This window comes from Falco cherrug, chromosome 20 (genome assembly GCF_023634085.1).
Source record: "Falco cherrug isolate bFalChe1 chromosome 20, bFalChe1.pri, whole genome shotgun sequence".
Taxonomy (NCBI): domain Eukaryota; kingdom Metazoa; phylum Chordata; class Aves; order Falconiformes; family Falconidae; genus Falco; species Falco cherrug.
In genome coordinates, this window is record NC_073716.1 from 5413647 (window position 1) to 5430002 (window position 16356).

The window sequence follows — 16356 nt, forward strand, 5'->3', positions numbered from 1 at the left end:
AGTTTGCTATTGGTAAAAAAAAAAAAAAAAAAAAAAAAAAGGAAAAAAAAATCAAGGGAAGGCGAGCAAATGGTTTGGGATCTGACAGTCCACTTCACATCCCTCTCAAAATCACTTAAGAAGTACCTAAACAGTGGGAGATTAAGTTTGGTAAGTTTTAAGCTCCAACTTTACTTGCTACGAACAAAAAGCCTAAGCCGTGTTGTAGAGATGTCAGTGGCGTTTTGCCAAATCGAGCGACTTTAAACCGGAGTGTCTCGTGCCTGGTTGGATTCCCGAGGTAGCGAGATGGCGAACATTTGCCATCTTTGACGATGTTAAATTATCTGCAGCCAAAATGACTCGTTGTAGTTAAGTGTCAGTAGTTACAGAGCGGTGAGCTGTTATTTACATGTTGAGCCGGAGAGCAGGAGGTAAAAGCACAATAAACCGAGGACGAGAGGTGGCGGGGAGAGCACAGAAATGTCTTATAGATATACAGGTTATATATATATAATAAATATATCTGTACAAACACACAGAGCTGTAATGTTATAGAGCACCGTTTTACGTGGACATATATGCGGGTATAAATCCCTCGTGCTCGGAGGATGTGCGCGTGGCTGGATCTATAGCTGACGGTTCCTGAAATGTGCGTAAATCTGCCGGGGACGCGTTTATACCGCGTTATTGCAACTTGAAGTGCTTGAAACCGGTTTGCCTGGTACGGTGGGGTGGGGGGGTCGGTGTTGTTTGGGGGGAGGCGGTGGGAAGGTGGCGGTTTGTTGGTGCCAGGGGGGTGTTGGATGTGGGTGTTCGGTGCTCCCGAGCTGCGCGGAGCTGCGCGGAGCGGCGCTGGGAGCCCCTGGCAGGGGCGCAGCTCGGTGCCAGGCATCTCCCCGGCTCCAGCGTGCGCCGGGGGTCTCAGGGGTTGTGTACAAAGTGCGACTGGGAGCCTTTGTGAGTAGGAGAAACGTTTATTTGACTTCAAGTAAAGCTACAAACAAATACAAAAAGCTTATTGGCAAAGTACTAACAGGCAGCTAGACATGACAGATGCCATTTTTACACATAACATTGCATTCACTCTGCCCACTACGAACCGTCTATTAGTCACATCAGAAATATTTTTAATATTTACAAACATTAGAGCACTCTATTGTTGGTCCGATTTTATACATTTTTTTTTATAGTGAAATTTACCCACGTCTAAGAGTACGTCTCGGAATTAGCCTGGGACTAGAAATCCTGGCCTGAAGTTTGAACTAAAACACAGACTGGACAATTTTAAGACAGAAAGATACAAGAGCTTTTTCTTCTTCTTCTTCTTTTTTTTTTTTTTTTTTTTTTTTACATTTTTGTTTGGTTTTTTAGTTATTTTTTTTCTGCTACTGTAGTGCAGGAACCCCCATTTTAGCTTAGGCAGAGAAGAACTCACCCAAAAGCAGTAAACTCAGGAAAGGGGGAAAAAAAATCCCAACAAATAAACAAACAATCGTATCTGTTCTCAATTTATAAATAAGTTATAACATTTAAAGGGCTCACATAAAACATGCTAGCTTTCCAGAAGGCATCAAGAGAGCACGGACACATACATTTATAAGAACAACAAGAGCATGAGGAGCATCTGGGAAATAAAATTTAATTAAAAAAAAATAAAGAAAAAAACCCCCAACCCAAACAGAACACGACATTAACTCAGTCCTGGGATAACGGTACCATACGCGTTGTTTTAGAATATCCACAACATGCCGAAAAGAAGGTGCCTCACTGTACAGTACTCCAAAACTAAGATCTGCGGCGCTTTATTTATTTATTTAGGTATTCCTCTCTCGTCTTCTCTCCTCGAGATTCCTCCTCTAGAATTTATGGCTGAAAGGCGCTGCCCGCCGAGGCTAAGCTCATGCTTTTCAGTTTATTATCCTTCTTCCATTTCATCCTCCTGTTCTGGAACCAGATTTTGATCTGGCGCTCGGAGAGGCAGAGCGCGTGAGCGATCTCGATCCTCCTCCTGCGGGTGAGGTACCGGTTGAAGTGAAATTCCTTCTCCAGCTCCAGCGTCTGGTACCGGGTGTACGCGGTCCTCGCCCTCTTACCGTCTGGGCCAGTCATGTCTGGGTAACACAGACAACAGCGGGGTTTGGGGTTTGCTTTCTGCTGGGGCTTTTATAGATCCTTAAGGCTATTATTATTATTTTTTAATACCGGGGTGAAATATTCGCCTTCTTCGGGCAGCTAGGAAAGCTGCTGATTCCCCAAATAACAGCCCCCCCCTTTCTTGCACACCCCCAGACACGTGTAAAAAACCCCCACCCTTGGCCCCTCCAGAACAGACATTCGCAACTCGATATTCATAATTTAACTGGAGAAGCGAGATGCTGAAATCTCCCTTTTTCGCCTCTGCCTGGGTGTTTCTGGGTCTGTTTGCAGGTTTAATGCTGCTTTCTGTTCTCCAGGAGAAAAACCGCGGGGGGGGGGGGGGGGGGGGGAGGCTCGCTATTCCCCCTGTATCTCCTCTCAGTTTTGGTTTGTCAAGAGCAGATTGTCAAGAATACACCAGCAAAATAAGAGTAGGAAAGGACTGAGAGACCCATCTGGGCATATAATGCCATTTTAATGGTCAATTCTTTCCTTTCCTCTCCACCCCCCCCCCCCCGGAACACCCCCTTCCTCAATTTTTAAATTACTTTCTCCCACCACCCAGATAGAGCCAAGAGCTTGAAATAAGCGCACATTTTGCGGCAAGAATAGCGAAAGTAAAATAAAATCGCCCCCCCTCCAGGCGCCAGAGGCAGCTTTAAAGCAGCGATCAGAGCAAGAAATACAAAAGCAATAAATAGCTGCGTTTCTGATCAAAGCGCCTCCACCGAATAAAAGGAAGGAGAGAAAAAAAGGGAGTGGGGGTGGGGGATGGAGAAGGAAAAGGGGGGGGGATAAACCCCACACACACAAGAGAAAAAGAGAGGGGTGTGCGAAAATAAACAACAACAACGACAAGGATGGAAAAAAGAAGTAGCTGTACCATGGCTAATGTGAAGTTTCCTCATCCAAGGGAATATCTGAGGTGCCTGCCCTTCTGTTGCTGCGGTGGAGGTTGCGATGGGCTCTGCCTGCGCTCGGGGGATGCTGCTGCTTATTGGAGTGCCCTCGTCGGCTCCCGAGGACGCGCTGGTCTCGTCTAGTTCTGTGAAATTTGTGTTGGTGGTGCTGGCAGAAGTAGCTTGGTCGGAGGGGGACGGGGCGGGTTTGCCTCCATGGCTCTCGCTGTTGGAGCAGGGAAGGGAGTCGGGAGAAGATAAGGAGCAGCTAGACGCCTGTCTAAACCTGCTCTCCTGAGCTGGAGAAGGGAAACCGCGGGAGCTCTCCCCCACAGCCCCAAAGTGACTAGAGGAGGCTGAGCGGTTGATGCTAAGGTCCATCCCATTGTAGTTGTAGCCATAAGAGCTGGAATGCATGGTGCTTGAATCTCTGTAAGAACCGTTCATGGAACTGCTGGTCCCATAATTTAGTAACTGATAGTCGGGGCCATTTGGGTAGCGCCCTGAGAACGAGTTTACAAAGTAAGAGCTCATTTGGGTTATTTTGGAGGGCTTGATTTGTGGCTCGTGGTCGTTATAACCCTGTGCTTGACGATTTATGATGTATTAATGAATTATAGCAATGCACTGTACTTCGTTTTTGCTATGTATGCGGCCAAATATGGGGGGAGGGTGGGGTGCGTTTGGGAATCACGTGCTTTTGTTGACCAGTCGTAAATTCTCACTGATGACCTCAAGAGGTAATTCATGCTCTATGGTTACAAATAATGACGATCGCGGAGTCGTTTAGGCCCAAGTCGGTGCGCGGCGCCCAAATCCCCGGGCGCGCCGGCGCGCGCTCGCCCCCCACCTTGGCGAAGCGCGCCACCTGCCGGCCGCGCCGGGCTGCGCACCGCGCCGGGGGGCCCGCGCCCCCACCCCCCGCCTCCCTCCGCACCCCCGTTCCTCTGTTCTCCTTTTCCTTCCTAAAAATAAAAGTAATAATAATACTAATAGTAAAAAAGAAATCAACGCGGACATGAAAAAGGCGGGAGGGGGAGGAAGGGGGGGATCCTGCGGCGGGTCGCGTGTCCGTGCTCCCCGCGTGGGTCTTCTCGCCCGGCTCCTTTTCTTTATTAAACTCTTAATTTCTTCCTTTGTAACACCGTCGGGGAAGTTTGAGAGGCGGCGAGGGATGAGGTGTCGGGTCGCTGTGAGGCCGGGCAGTCTTCTCTTTTAATATCTGCGGGGGGGGGGGGGGGGGGGGGGCGCGCACCGCGGAGCCTGAGGGGGGCCGTGGCTTCTGGGGGCATTTCGCGTGGTTGTTGTCAGAAAAGTCGGGCTCCGCTGAGCCTGGGGCCAGCGATGCGGTCGCACCTTAATTCTGGAGGGGGGGGGGGGGGGGGGAGAAGGAGGGAAATTGGGGGGAGGGGGGGGGAAAGGAAAAGGAGGGAAAGTCCAGCCGGTAGAACTGGTTGACAACGTTGCTTTTAGGATATTCTTGTTCCTGAGCGTTTCACGTCCTTTTTGAACACAGCGTTGTGCTACGTGATTGTTCCTTTCCATTTGCTAACCTGCAAGGAATATTGGGAGCAAAAGCACTCTGAAATTGGTAAAAACGTTGTGAAAGAGCTGTGCTTTGTTAAGCATTACTTTCTTTTTTTTTTTTTTTTCTCCTCTCTCCTTCTCTTTTCTCTCTCTCTCTCTCTCTCTTTTTTTCCAAGGCAGTTTAGGAATTTCATATGCTTGTCTGCAACTCATTGGAAATTATGCGCCATATTGAAAGTGACATATAATTATAATAATTACGGGCAATGAAAAGCGTGGCAATAATAGTAAATGTCCTACAGCTGTGAAGCTTCTGCATGAATTGATTTTAAAAGTGACTGACATTAAACCAGCTTGTGGCATGGGGGAATGCATTCATACATAGGTATTTCTTGGGGGTAGAGGGGAAAGGGGGGTGGGAGGCAGGAGATGCTGTTTCGTCGCGTTTTCCCCCTGTGAAGCTGCGGAAAACGGTATCCGAAAGAGGCTGGGCTGGTCGCTTCATTCCAGTCCTAAATCCCCAGCAGAAAAAGCACTTCCCTTCGTTTAAATTCCCAAAACCCAGGAAAAGTTGGCGATTTGCATGCGCGAGATTCCCCTTTGGTACGGAGCAGAAGCGTTCCCCACCCCGTCCCCAGCAAAGCCAGCCTCTCGCAAGGAGCCATGAAAACGCTTTCAAGAGATCATAAAAATCTACTCTTTCAAAATAGCTCGTCAGACTTAGTTGAGATTTTTTACACCTTTCCCCCTCTTCCCCGTAGATGCAGGCTATATTCCTGGAGCTGAGAAGCTACTCGTTTCGCAGGGCAAATTCCCTTGAAATCTGGATTTTTTTGCAATACACTTCACTTTGATTTGGGGATATGAAGTAAGGGACCAGATGTTTGAAAGATGCTAGGCAAATGTTAGGTATCTTTGGTAGATAAATGAGAGCATATTTTTGCCTGTTTCCTTGATTTATTATGTATATGGAGAGCGTTTCGTCATAACTCTTTGTACTGTAACAATAAAAAAGAGCGATACTAAAGCAGAATGTCAGCGAGGAAATACTATTGGTGAAAGGTCTTCCATTTCAGATTAGACAAAAAGAGGGAAAACCAGATTTATCTCTCCACTGTAACTTCCGTGGGCTTGGAGTTGCTTGTCCTTGCAGATTAGAAGACATTGTCATACAGAGAGAAGCAAGGCTTGCTTTACAACTCTCTGCTCCTTAAGAATGGCAAGTTCCCCTGGAAAAGGGAAAGATAATAGTAATAGTAATAATAGTAGTAATAATAATAAGAATAATGATGACAGGGTAGTGTGCGTGAGATCGAAGACTTTGTTTTTATTAGAGAATTCCATGTTCATACCTAAGACAAACTTCAAACACAACACGTACAAAAATTAATAAAATATAACTTTTTCTTCTTGTTGTTGTTGCTTTTGCATCCTTTTAGGTAGTACTCGTTCTTTCAGTAGATTTTCCTTTTTCAAAACAAACAAAACAAAACAAAACTAATTACAAAGACCCCAGGGCTTGATTAATTTACCAAAGGAGAAGAAAAAAAAAAAAAAAAAGGAAAAATGAAAAAAAAAAAACCTATGTCAACCGTGCATGAAACATTTTTACAAAATTAAGACGATAAACACCCCAAATGACATATATTGCAGCACTTCCATTAAATACAAGAGTTAGCAGATTACTAACAGTGACACCAAGGGTAGAAACACGGGTGGGAGTCCTTTTTTTTTTGTCTTTTCTCTTTCCCTTTCTTTCCCTCCTTCTCTCTCTCTCTCTCTCTTCGCTTTTTTATTATTATTATTTCATTTCGAGGGGTGGAGTGGGAGGGGAGGGAGGTCTAGGAAGGAAAAAAAAATTAAAAACGCAACTAGAAGCCTGATTTTTTTTTTTTTTCTGGACACGACGGATGACTGGGAACACGAGTCCATGGCATTGGTGGCGCAAACTTTCTAGCTGTTGCCGCTGCTGCAGAGGGCTTGTCCCACCAACGTGCAGGTTTTCCCTGTCCTCGCAACCAGCCCACACCCCCCTCACCCTCTCGGTTCTCACACACACTCACTCCCTCTCTCTCTCTCTTTTTGTTGTTGTTGTGTGTTTTAAATAATACTTTCACTCCGCCGTTTTCTCCTCTTCCTCCTCCGCGCTCAGCTGCGAGGAGTTGAGCAATTTATTCTCTTTTTTCCACTTCATCCTGCGGTTCTGGAACCAGATTTTGATCTGCCGCTCCGTCAGGCAGAGGGAGTGGGCGATCTCGATCCGCCGGCGCCGGGTCAGGTAGCGGTTGAAGTGAAATTCCTTCTCCAGCTCCAGCGTCTGGTAGCGGGTGTAGGTCTGGCGGCCTCGGCGGCCGCTGGGCCCAAAGGAAGAACCTGTGACACCCGCAAAAAAAATGGGAAACAAATAGGAAACACATAGGAAACAAATGGGGGGGGGGGGGGATCCAGGGGAAAAATGGGGGGAAATAGGGGGGAAAAAAAGAGAGGAAAGGAAAAAGAGGGGGAAAGCCCTGAGGTTTAGTGGAGCCGCGGAGGTGCCGGATAATCCGCGGGGATGCTACTCCCCCCACCGCGGCTGTGCGCGCAGGGGTACGTGCCCACTTCCCTGCCCTCCCAAGGGTCTGGCCACCCCCAAAACAAGCCCCACCGCGGGGAGCCCCCCCGTGCGCGCAGGGGGGTTCCCAGCCGGGCCGCACCCGCGGAGCATCCGCAGCCGCGCTGCAGGCAGCCGCGCAGAAGGGTTAATGCTGAAGTTGCCAGGCTGCAGGCAGGGCTGGAGAGACAGGGCAAGATCTATCTTATTCCGGGATGAAAAATCGCAAGGTGTTCTCACCCCCCTCGCCCTCCCTCGCTATTTTCCACCCTACCGGCAACTGTAATAGATCTGAGCATTTAAGCAATAATGAAGTGAATCGATCTGCCCAAACTCTACATTAAAGAGGACACAACACTTTATGTCCCTGCGCTAATGGACATCAATTTGGAACTTAAAAGGCAACAAATGCATCTAAACATGGGAAGGAGGGTGGTGAGCCTCTATTATTTTTCTCCCCCACCTCCCTTCTTTTTTTTTTTTTTTTTTTTTTTTTTTCTGATTGAGGAAACAGCACTTAAAGAAGTCATACATCACCAGGGGGAAAAAAATTCTCCCCAGGCAGACTTTTCATTATGTGCGAATTTCATTAAAAATGTAGCCCCTCTCCTTTCAAATATTTAAACACTGCTATATTATTTAACTCCAGATCGGGTAGCCAGCGAGAGAGGGAGCTGCGTGGGGGTGTGGGTCCGTCTGTGTGTGTAAAGTCATCCAGATCTGATTTAGAAAAGATATCTCCCTGTGCGTGTGGGGGGAAGACAGAGACAAATCGTTGTAGCTGAGTGACACGCAAACTGGAATGTGCAAAAAAAAAAAAAAAAAGGGGGTGTGTGGGTGGATGGAGAAATTCTGTATTGGGGTTTAAAGACGGGGCGAACTTTTTAGGTGGGGGATTGCCGTGCGAAAATACTTCAGCGGTGTGAAGTTTTGGTGCGTGTCAAGAGCAAGTTGGAGCTACTCGTGTCGCCCAACTTCCCCGCTGGAAGTTTGGGCTCTAAAGTGAACCTTATTCCTGCTTCCCTCGCTCGCTCGCTCTCTCTCTCTGGCGGTAACAAATAAGAAAGGGGGGGAGGAGATTGATGTATTTATTTCTGTAAAAGAGTAAACTCACTATTGCAAGAGTTCATCCGCTGCATCCAGGGGTAAACCGGGGCGGAACACTTTTGCTCCTCGCTCTCTCCGAACACAGTTTTGCTCTGCGCGCAGTCCGCCTTGCGCGGCTCGGGGGCGAAGGGCACCTCGTCCAGGCTGGGGGGGGCGCACGCAGGGTCCTTCTCCCTGAAAAACCCGCCGGCCCCATAGTCACAGGCGGAGCTGCGGCTGTAGGCTCCGTTGCTTTGCTGGTAGTAAGGAGAGGAGGTGTAGCCCTTCTCCTGGACGCCCGTGGCTCCATAGGTGGTGGGGTAGTGCCTCAAAGGATCCGCATAGCCCGAGGGATATAGCGGGATCTGTCCCAGGAAGGGCTCCTGCCCCGCCGCCAGACTCACCGGGAAGGTCGAGTTGACAAAATAAGAACTCATTGGAAGGAGCCTGCCGTCCTTTCCCGGCTTTATGATTTGTTGTGTTTTATAGTCCAAGTGGTTTAGCTATTAGTAGTATATCGGAGATTGGGTTTTAGCTGAAGGGAGATGGCGTGGTGCCAGCGAGGGACACAAGGAAATACAACCATCTGATCATGGGCTGACCAATAGCAGGCGCCTGAGGTTGCAAAATAGCACCCATGAGGAGCTGAGATTGCACCAGGGACCCCAAGAACAAACCATCCACCCCCTTTTCCCTCCCTTTTAAACAACAGAAATGCACCCCCTTAACCAAATATATAATATCTGCCGAAAGAAACATTCCCGGCGCGCTCGGAGCTTCATAAATAAATAAACGTGCCCCCCCCCCCCCCCCCCCCCCCGCCCCGGAGCTGTGCGCGGGGGTGGGCGAGAGCCTGTCTGCACGGATGGCGGTGTGCGCGCCTATATATATTTACACACATATAACGTATACAAATACTCGCTGTGAGTGTGTGTGTGTGAAAGTTATTTATTCGCATTCGGCAAACTTTAGCCCCTAGTGTTTGCAAATCGTCCTGAAATGGGTCTGGGTGCTCTGCTACAGTTACAGGGGGAGGGGAAAAAAAAAAGAAAAAAGAAAAAAGTTTTCTCTGTGTGTGTGTGTGAACTTTGCAAGGAGAAGATCCTGCCGGGTTGGTTAACTTAGATTTGCTATAGGAGAAGAACTCTGTTTTGACAACTTATTTCGGTTCATGTTTGTCTAATTACCATAGATTAGCACTCCCTGTTCAGGAAAGCTGGGATAGCTTGAAGCAAACCATCGCTTTTCATCTATTGCATTTTTCCTTTCTTTTTCCGCAAAGGCTCCGTATTGAAGAGACAAATGGAAAATCGAAAAAAAATTTCCTTTATCCCTTGCTAAATCCCGACCTCCTCCGGAGTCCGGTACCGCATTGTGCCCTCTTGCGTTTTTTTGTTAATACCAGATCCATGCCCGACCTTTTATGGCTAAAAAGGAAGCCTTGGGTGACCGTCAGAAGCCGAGTTTATTGATTGTTACCGATCGAGGTGGGTTTTTTTTGATGAGAGGAAAGCTGGCGGTGTGATGGGGCTGCAGCCTTGGAGGTGCAGAGACCCCGCGGGTTCGCATCCCCTCTTTGAGCCCGTTCCCACTGCAAAATCCCTGTTTTTGCGAAGTTAAAAGGCTGGAAGGGATAATTCCGAAAGTCTCGAGTAATTCCCGGTCACCCTAAAAGCTACGCTTTGCTCTGAGCTTTGCCTCTCTTGGGTTTGTCCGGATTTCCTCGCTAGAGATCTGCTTTGCTCTACCTGGCGCATCCCCCCTTCAGATCCCTGTCTGCTCAAGGTAGGGTTGGATCTCCGATTGCCGCCTTCCCCTTTTTTTCAAACGGGAAAATCAGAGCCATCTCACAGGGAAGAAATAAAATAAAATTTAAAAAAATCAACCAAAACCCCAACCTAAATTAAACCCAGGACTGCCCCCCGATCATTTGCGTTTTTTCAAGGATTTGTTTCCTGTCCGAATTTGTAGCCATCTGTCTGTCGGGTCCTACATGCAATGAAATGACACGCCTTGTAATACACACTCCCCTGTACTTGGGTCTGTGAATGTGTGTGCCACAAATCCAGAATTACATACATTGCGTGGTGACTGTAGAGCTGCCAATGCGGCACTCTCTGACGGAGCTTTAAGTATCTACGAAACTGGTATCTTATTACAAGCTAATTTATTTTAAACATCATGTTTACAGCAGCAAAGCCAAGATTGTTTCATGCCACGGCTGCAATGAACATTTCGACTGAAACGTAATCCTTATAATTCAAGGAAATAACATGCAAAGGAAGTAGTTTTCCATCCTCCACCCCCTCTCTGACTGATATCTCTTATATTTGTTCTTGCAGAGTTTCCCTTTGTGTATGGAATGGACCCAAACTTACGTAGATCTGCTTTATTGGTATGCAAGGGGAAAAAAAAAAAAAGTGGGATTGGAAAGGAACGATGACTAGAGAAGAAAAAAAAAAAAAAAAGGCTGGGGATGAGAGCCTGAAGTTAACTGCTTTGCAAGAGCCGAACAGCTCATACATTTGATTAGAGTTACGCAATATTTGTAGCTCTGCAAAACCAGCGATGATCTGGCATGATCAGCTCCGCATGCAAATTTTTGGCTAAGAAATGGGATATCCTGATAATTCAGTGCGTTGAGTACATCTGCTGAAAATGTTTGCTCTGATGTTTTCTCTCACTTCTCGTGATTGCTCTGCAAATAAATCTCTCGAAATAGTTGGGGAAAAAAAATCCCCCTCCCATACCCCCAGATCCCAATACTGCTCATCCTAGTACGTTTGTGGCTAAAACAGGCTTTTCACGCAGTTTGTCAGTAGACGTTTTGAAAGAAAATAAAAATGCACTAATGAAACTGGCCGCTTGTTAATTGCTTATTGCTGACATCTTAGACGCGCTATAGATAAAAAATAATACGTCTTGCCTCTTCGAAGAAGGGTGACCCTATAGATGGTTATTTGGGGAGGAAAGGAAAAGAGGAAAACTTGGTTTGCAACGTGGAAAGAAAACCCCAACAAACAAACAAATCAAAAACCCTGCCCAAAGCCTGTCATAGTTTTCATCTTACGCAGGGTCAGGCCCGCCGTCTAATTGATTTGCCACCTATAATACATGTAAATCCGAGCAGAGGTCTTAAACCGCACTAAATCTCCGGGAACTGAATGTTTAGCACAGAGGCAGTATTATTCCCAGTTCAGTAGCCTAAAAAAATTTTTTACAAAATTTTTAAATGTTGGGGTTATTAGTGTAGCTGTTTAACAGACGCTCTCCTGCCTTCCCAGCTGAAATCCGAAGGTAAATCTGAGACCGATTTTGGGAATATATTTTCTTGGACGCCTGAAGCGCCAGCCCAGCCGGTAAGGAGGCAGACACAGAGCAATAACGGTTGCAGTACCAGGCTCATACAGTAGCCCTTAAGTTAGACCCCTCTCTGAGGGCACCGGTGGGCACATCTTTATTCAGTCTTCGGCCTCATCTCCTCAAAAACAGGAGCGGCGTTTGCCAAGAAGGAGCAATAAAGCGGGGAAGTTGCGGGAGACACCAGAAGGTGGTATATAACACATTTAACTGCGCTGGGAAGCCGGCTTTCCCCTCCTGACAGACATCACTCAGCTGGCAGGATATAAATAAAGACAAGAAAAGTATTTACAGTATGTACAACCCCAGCACTCTGCCCAGGAAGGTCCCACTTTTTGTCGCTTTGCTTTTCTGGCCAGCAAACGCCAACCCCACCAGGCAGAGCCAGGCAGATAGATGAGGGGATTAAAACAACACCCAAATATTTCGAAATGCAAACAGAACAGAGCATTGCTTGTGTGAAAGCTAAACCCGCTAAGAACTTGGTAGAAAGTTCAGTGCAGTTGGTTCCAATAAAAAATGAAACTCTTTTTTTCATGTGGAGCTGGAATTCCCGATCCTTCTGAAGTGAGAACACAGCGGGGGTTTCCCTACCGAGGGACTTATTGCAGCCATAAAGTCAAGCCAACACCACGAAAACACTTGAAAACCCCCCTTGTTCCTGGAGTCAGACATAGACTTCTTGGCAGCAGAGAAGCCTTCCCTGTAATGCTCATGCACACCCGAAATCACATCGGAAAAAAAAAGCCGACGGAGCCATGTAGAGCTCCAGGGCTGGAGGATTTAAAACAATGACCCCTGAAGGTGTAAAAAAATACCCGCTCTCCCCGCGCATAACCGCCTGAAACTTAATTTCCAGCAATTTAAGTTTAATTTACCTGACTTCCCGTGCAGTGCATAATAACCTTGTTAATGGGATCTTTGAAAAGAAGCAATAATAATCTACCATTGTTCCATTAAAGAGTGCAGCTAATTATTAACAAAAAAAAAAAAAAAAAAAAAAAAAGAGGGGAGGAGGGGAGGGCAGAGGGAGAGAGGGACATTGAGGGAGTCAAAATTAATCCAGCCCGAAGTATTTCTTGAAAAGCAAGCCCTGGGAAAGGGAAAGGGGGGCTGCTGGTCAAATAATATTGGAAAAGCAGGGAGAAGGAGAGGAAAAGGCAAGACGGATCATGTAATGCAGAAAGTGAATGCTGGGGGGTGTTGGGAATTACAGCATGGAACAAGTTAATCATGGCTGTTGCTGGTCAAAAGAGAGAAACTTTTTTTTTTTTTTTAACCTAGTCCCTGGGCATCTCACTTTCTTCGAGAAAATGTCCCTAGTCTAGACGTAAACAGTTGCCAGGAAACTGTGTGGCAGAAGGAGAAAACGAGAGGGAGGAAAGCGAGAGGGAGGGAGGGAGAGAGAGAAACCTTTTAAAATAACAGACACGCATTGTCCCTTCAAAGCCTACAGTAACTTAAAAGTGATCCGTCGTCTGCTCTGCTCCCTGCTCCTTCCCCAGCAACCACCTCCAGCCTGTGTACACGACTTGACACATCTTTTCCAGACCCCACCGAAATGACCACTCGAAGCAATAAATAAATAAAAGCTCCTCTGCCTTTTATGATCGGCTGAAATCCCCTTTGCCTCTTCCGTCATCACTGCACCGCGTTTTACAAGATATCCGCTTGTGTTCACGCTCAGCGACCCACCGGCCACCTTTCATCTTCCATGTGCATGCGTACGGATGGATGTGAGTCCTTCCACGTGTGTGCACGTGTGGATTTGCACACACATGGCACGGAACAGCTGTACGCGCGTACCGGCGCAGGTCGGGGGAGGTATGGATCAACGCGCGCCTATGGGATGGCCATAGCTCACATGTGAGTGCACATAGATGTGCGAGTGCATCCTATATATGTATATATACCTCCAGACATTTTAAGGCTAGACGTATAGCTAAAAGCATATCCACCGTTTGCAAATCACAGCAGGGTACCAGGACTCGGGGGCGACGCGCATCCGAGAGCGGGGCCGGGGGGTTGCGCTCCTTGGCAGGGAAGGGGAGGGCAGCCGGGGCAGCCCCCCCCCGCCGGGGCACCGGCTGCGGGGAGCCCCCCGGGAGCCGCCGGCCGCCGCCGCCGACGGTAGATGGCAGCAGACGGCGGGGAATGGGCGAGTCCCGCAGCGCGGCGGCGGCACCCGGGGGGACGGCGCGGCGGGGGGCTGCCCGCGCTCCACGCTCTTGTATTTTATTTTCTTAAATAAACAAGCAGGAAGGATGCCAGGAGGGGACCCCCAGCCGGGAGCGCCGCGGATCCCCCCAGCACCCCTCCCCGCACCCCCCCCCTACACCGAGGTGCACGGGGGTTCCGCGGTCATCCCATGCCGGACCGGGCTGAAATGGTTAAAAAGACCTGTCCGCACCGAGGTGCGTGGTTTCCACAAGTGGTTGCCCACGCAGGATGTGGAAGAATCGGCATGAAAGAGTTTTGGAGCAAGGTTTCTAAATTAAATTAATTTTTTCTTTTATTTTTTTTCCTTACGAAGAGGGAAAAAAACAAACCCCGAGCGCGGAGAGACTTAGGGAAAAGGGAGAATCAGGCGCTTGAACCGGCATTAATTTTTTCCCTCGTGATTTATGAAAAATGTAACAGGTTCGGGAAGAAATATCTTTTTTAAAATGACTTTCTGTTTATTATTTCCACGGCTTGCGATCATTTACTCTTGTCCACACAATATTCAGGCACAGTCAGTTTAGATGAGATAAATCGTCACGTCATAAAATGGTTTATGCTTAAGTAATGAATCTCCTCGTACTCAATCTCGCTTCACATACACAGGCTCTCACATTATCTTATTTAAAAATCACCTCGTAACAGTAGCAATTAGTACTATATTTCAACACAACGCCCCTTGAAATCTTGACAAAACCACATTGAAAATGACGGGCATCTCCGGACAAATATTTTCCTAAACCCGAAGGCAAGCGTCAGGGCATCAGACAGGGAGAGGAGAGGGAGGTTTGCACAGAACCTGGTGTGGAAAAGCACCGGCACCCCGTGGGGCTGGAACCCAAGCCGGGATTCCGGCCGGGAGAGCCGCAGATCCCCGCTAACACTGCAGAACGCAATTAAATACGAGGAGGTTTATTGCATCGCAACGTCACCTTCATTTGGGAGTTTCACGAGGGGAAAAAAAAAATACGAGAGCCCTGTGCTCTGGGCTGGCTCTTTCTTATTATCTTTTTTTTTTCCCCTCTCTTTTCTTTTTTTTTTTTTTTTTGTTTGTTTGTTTCTTCTCTCCCCCCCCCCCCCCCCCCCTTTTTTTTTTAAACTAATTTCCAGAACCCTATTTCCGAGGACTGCCGCGAACTGCCCTCTCCGAAGAAACCACCCACATAATAATGACCCTGGAGAGCAACGCAAAACCCAACTGGCTTCCACACAAACTTCGCCAAATTACTGGGCTCGCCTGAAGACAGGCAAACTGGCAAGAGATTCTGCAAGGGGGAAAAAAAATAAAACACGACAACTACCCACAAAGGGTTTGGTATTTTTTTAAAGGCAGTGTCTAAAAGCCTCCGTCACCGAGCTACTGCAAAATCCTTCATTCCAAGTCTACTGTCTCCAGGTGATCTTACAGGCTTTATTTTCTCTTCTTATTCCGTTATTTTTCCTTCTCTTTCTTATTTCCTTTCTTATTTTCTTCCTCTGATTCTTTCTCTCTCTCTTTCTTTCTTATATCTTTTTCTATTTTCTTTCTTTCTTTCTCTCCAGATCTTTCTTTACCTTTTTTCCATTCTTCTTTCTCCCTCCCTTTCTCTCTTTTTCTCACCTTTACGCTACACTTTTTCGGGGAAATCGTCACTTAAACAGATTTCCACCACCTCTGATTTCTTCCAGTGCCTCCCGCCTTCATCACCCCACCCTTGTCTTTCTATCCCCCCTCCCTGGGTAGAGGGGAGAGGAAGATGGGGAATGGAATAGAAAAGGCAGCTTGACAAATGCATTTTCTCAAATAAAAAATTAAATTAAAAGAAACAGATATTATTCCCTTACCTTTTGACGTCCATTTCTGTGGTATAAGTAAAATAGATAGGGAGGGAGAGACAGCGTTTGCTTATCTGTTAGCTGACAAATATTGTCCCAACCTGATAGCCGTCGATTGCCTCTCTGACTTGTGAGAGCTTCTTGCATTTCTGTCATTTGCATAGAAAATGGAGTAACTTCCCTCTTTGAAAAATGATAGCCTCCACTCGGTCCAGAATCTCTTCTGCCTCTCCATTACTACTGAGATTCCAAATCAGCAGGCAAATTAACAGAGGAATTAGAAAAAAAAAAAATCATATAACTCTTCCTATGTCTGTGTGCGGAGGTAGGTGCCTATGTGTGCGTGTGGATGTGTGTATAGGCGCCCCCCCCTCCCCTCTCCCCTGCTTTAGCCCTATCGAGCTTATACACAAAAGTAAAAAAATGTAAAGAGGCGAGAGCCCTATAGAGGACACTGATCCGACCCAAGGTGCAGCGGACAGAAGAATGGTGCAATATAACCACATGGGAAATAATAAAAAGTTCATGTTCACGGTTAGCAGTCCACATGACCGGCTCTGGCCAATCCCAGAACCCAGCCACTCATAAAGTTCTATCACAAAGTTGTAAATTTTCATAAAACAACAAGGAATTTATTGCATTTCTTCATGACCGGTTTAACAGCAGTCTTTTTCTTAGCCGCCATCTTTTTTTTAAACAAAAATAAAAGAATATGAAAGGGGGTTCAGGGATTTTCCA

The 16356-nt window shown here is 47.1% G+C and overlaps 2 protein-coding genes and 1 long non-coding RNA gene across 3 annotated transcripts; 1 reads left to right on the forward strand and 2 right to left on the reverse strand.

Annotated features, from left to right (window-relative positions):
* The first annotated feature begins 15 nt into the window (after window positions 1–15).
* On the forward strand, window positions 16–15634 carry LOC129734358 (uncharacterized). Its single transcript, XR_008729983.1, has 3 exons — window positions 16–150; window positions 10566–13449; window positions 14914–15634. It is a non-coding gene; the product is annotated as an uncharacterized LOC129734358 (long non-coding RNA).
* HOXB5 (homeobox B5) lies at window positions 941–3631 on the reverse strand. Its single transcript, XM_005440038.2, has 2 exons — window positions 3002–3631; window positions 941–2093 (listed from the first exon to the last, which is right to left on the reverse strand). Exons 1-2 carry the CDS (start codon window positions 3549–3551, stop codon window positions 1846–1848), a joined length of 798 nt encoding a protein of 265 aa, XP_005440095.1. The 5' UTR covers window positions 3552–3631; the 3' UTR covers window positions 941–1845.
* On the reverse strand, window positions 5852–8794 carry HOXB6 (homeobox B6). Its single transcript, XM_005440039.2, has 2 exons — window positions 8252–8794; window positions 5852–6917 (listed from the first exon to the last, which is right to left on the reverse strand). Exons 1-2 carry the CDS (start codon window positions 8658–8660, stop codon window positions 6658–6660), a joined length of 669 nt encoding a protein of 222 aa, XP_005440096.2. The 5' UTR covers window positions 8661–8794; the 3' UTR covers window positions 5852–6657.
* Window positions 15635–16356: the final 722 nt, after the last annotated feature.

Bases quoted from the DNA above. Each gene is read 5' to 3' on its own strand.
- HOXB5 (XM_005440038.2), bottom strand. From the start codon at position 3,551: ATGAGCTCTTACTTTGTAAACTCGTTCTCAGGGCGCTACCCAAATGGC. The intron at 2,094-3,001 runs GTACAGCTACTT...TGTGTTACCCAG, and splicing joins GAAACTTCACATTAGCCATG to ACATGACTGGCCCAGACGGT.
- HOXB6 (XM_005440039.2), bottom strand. From the start codon at position 8,660: ATGAGTTCTTATTTTGTCAACTCGACCTTCCCGGTGAGTCTGGCGGCG. The intron at 6,918-8,251 runs GTGAGTTTACTC...CGGGTGTCACAG, and splicing joins GCGGATGAACTCTTGCAATA to GTTCTTCCTTTGGGCCCAGC.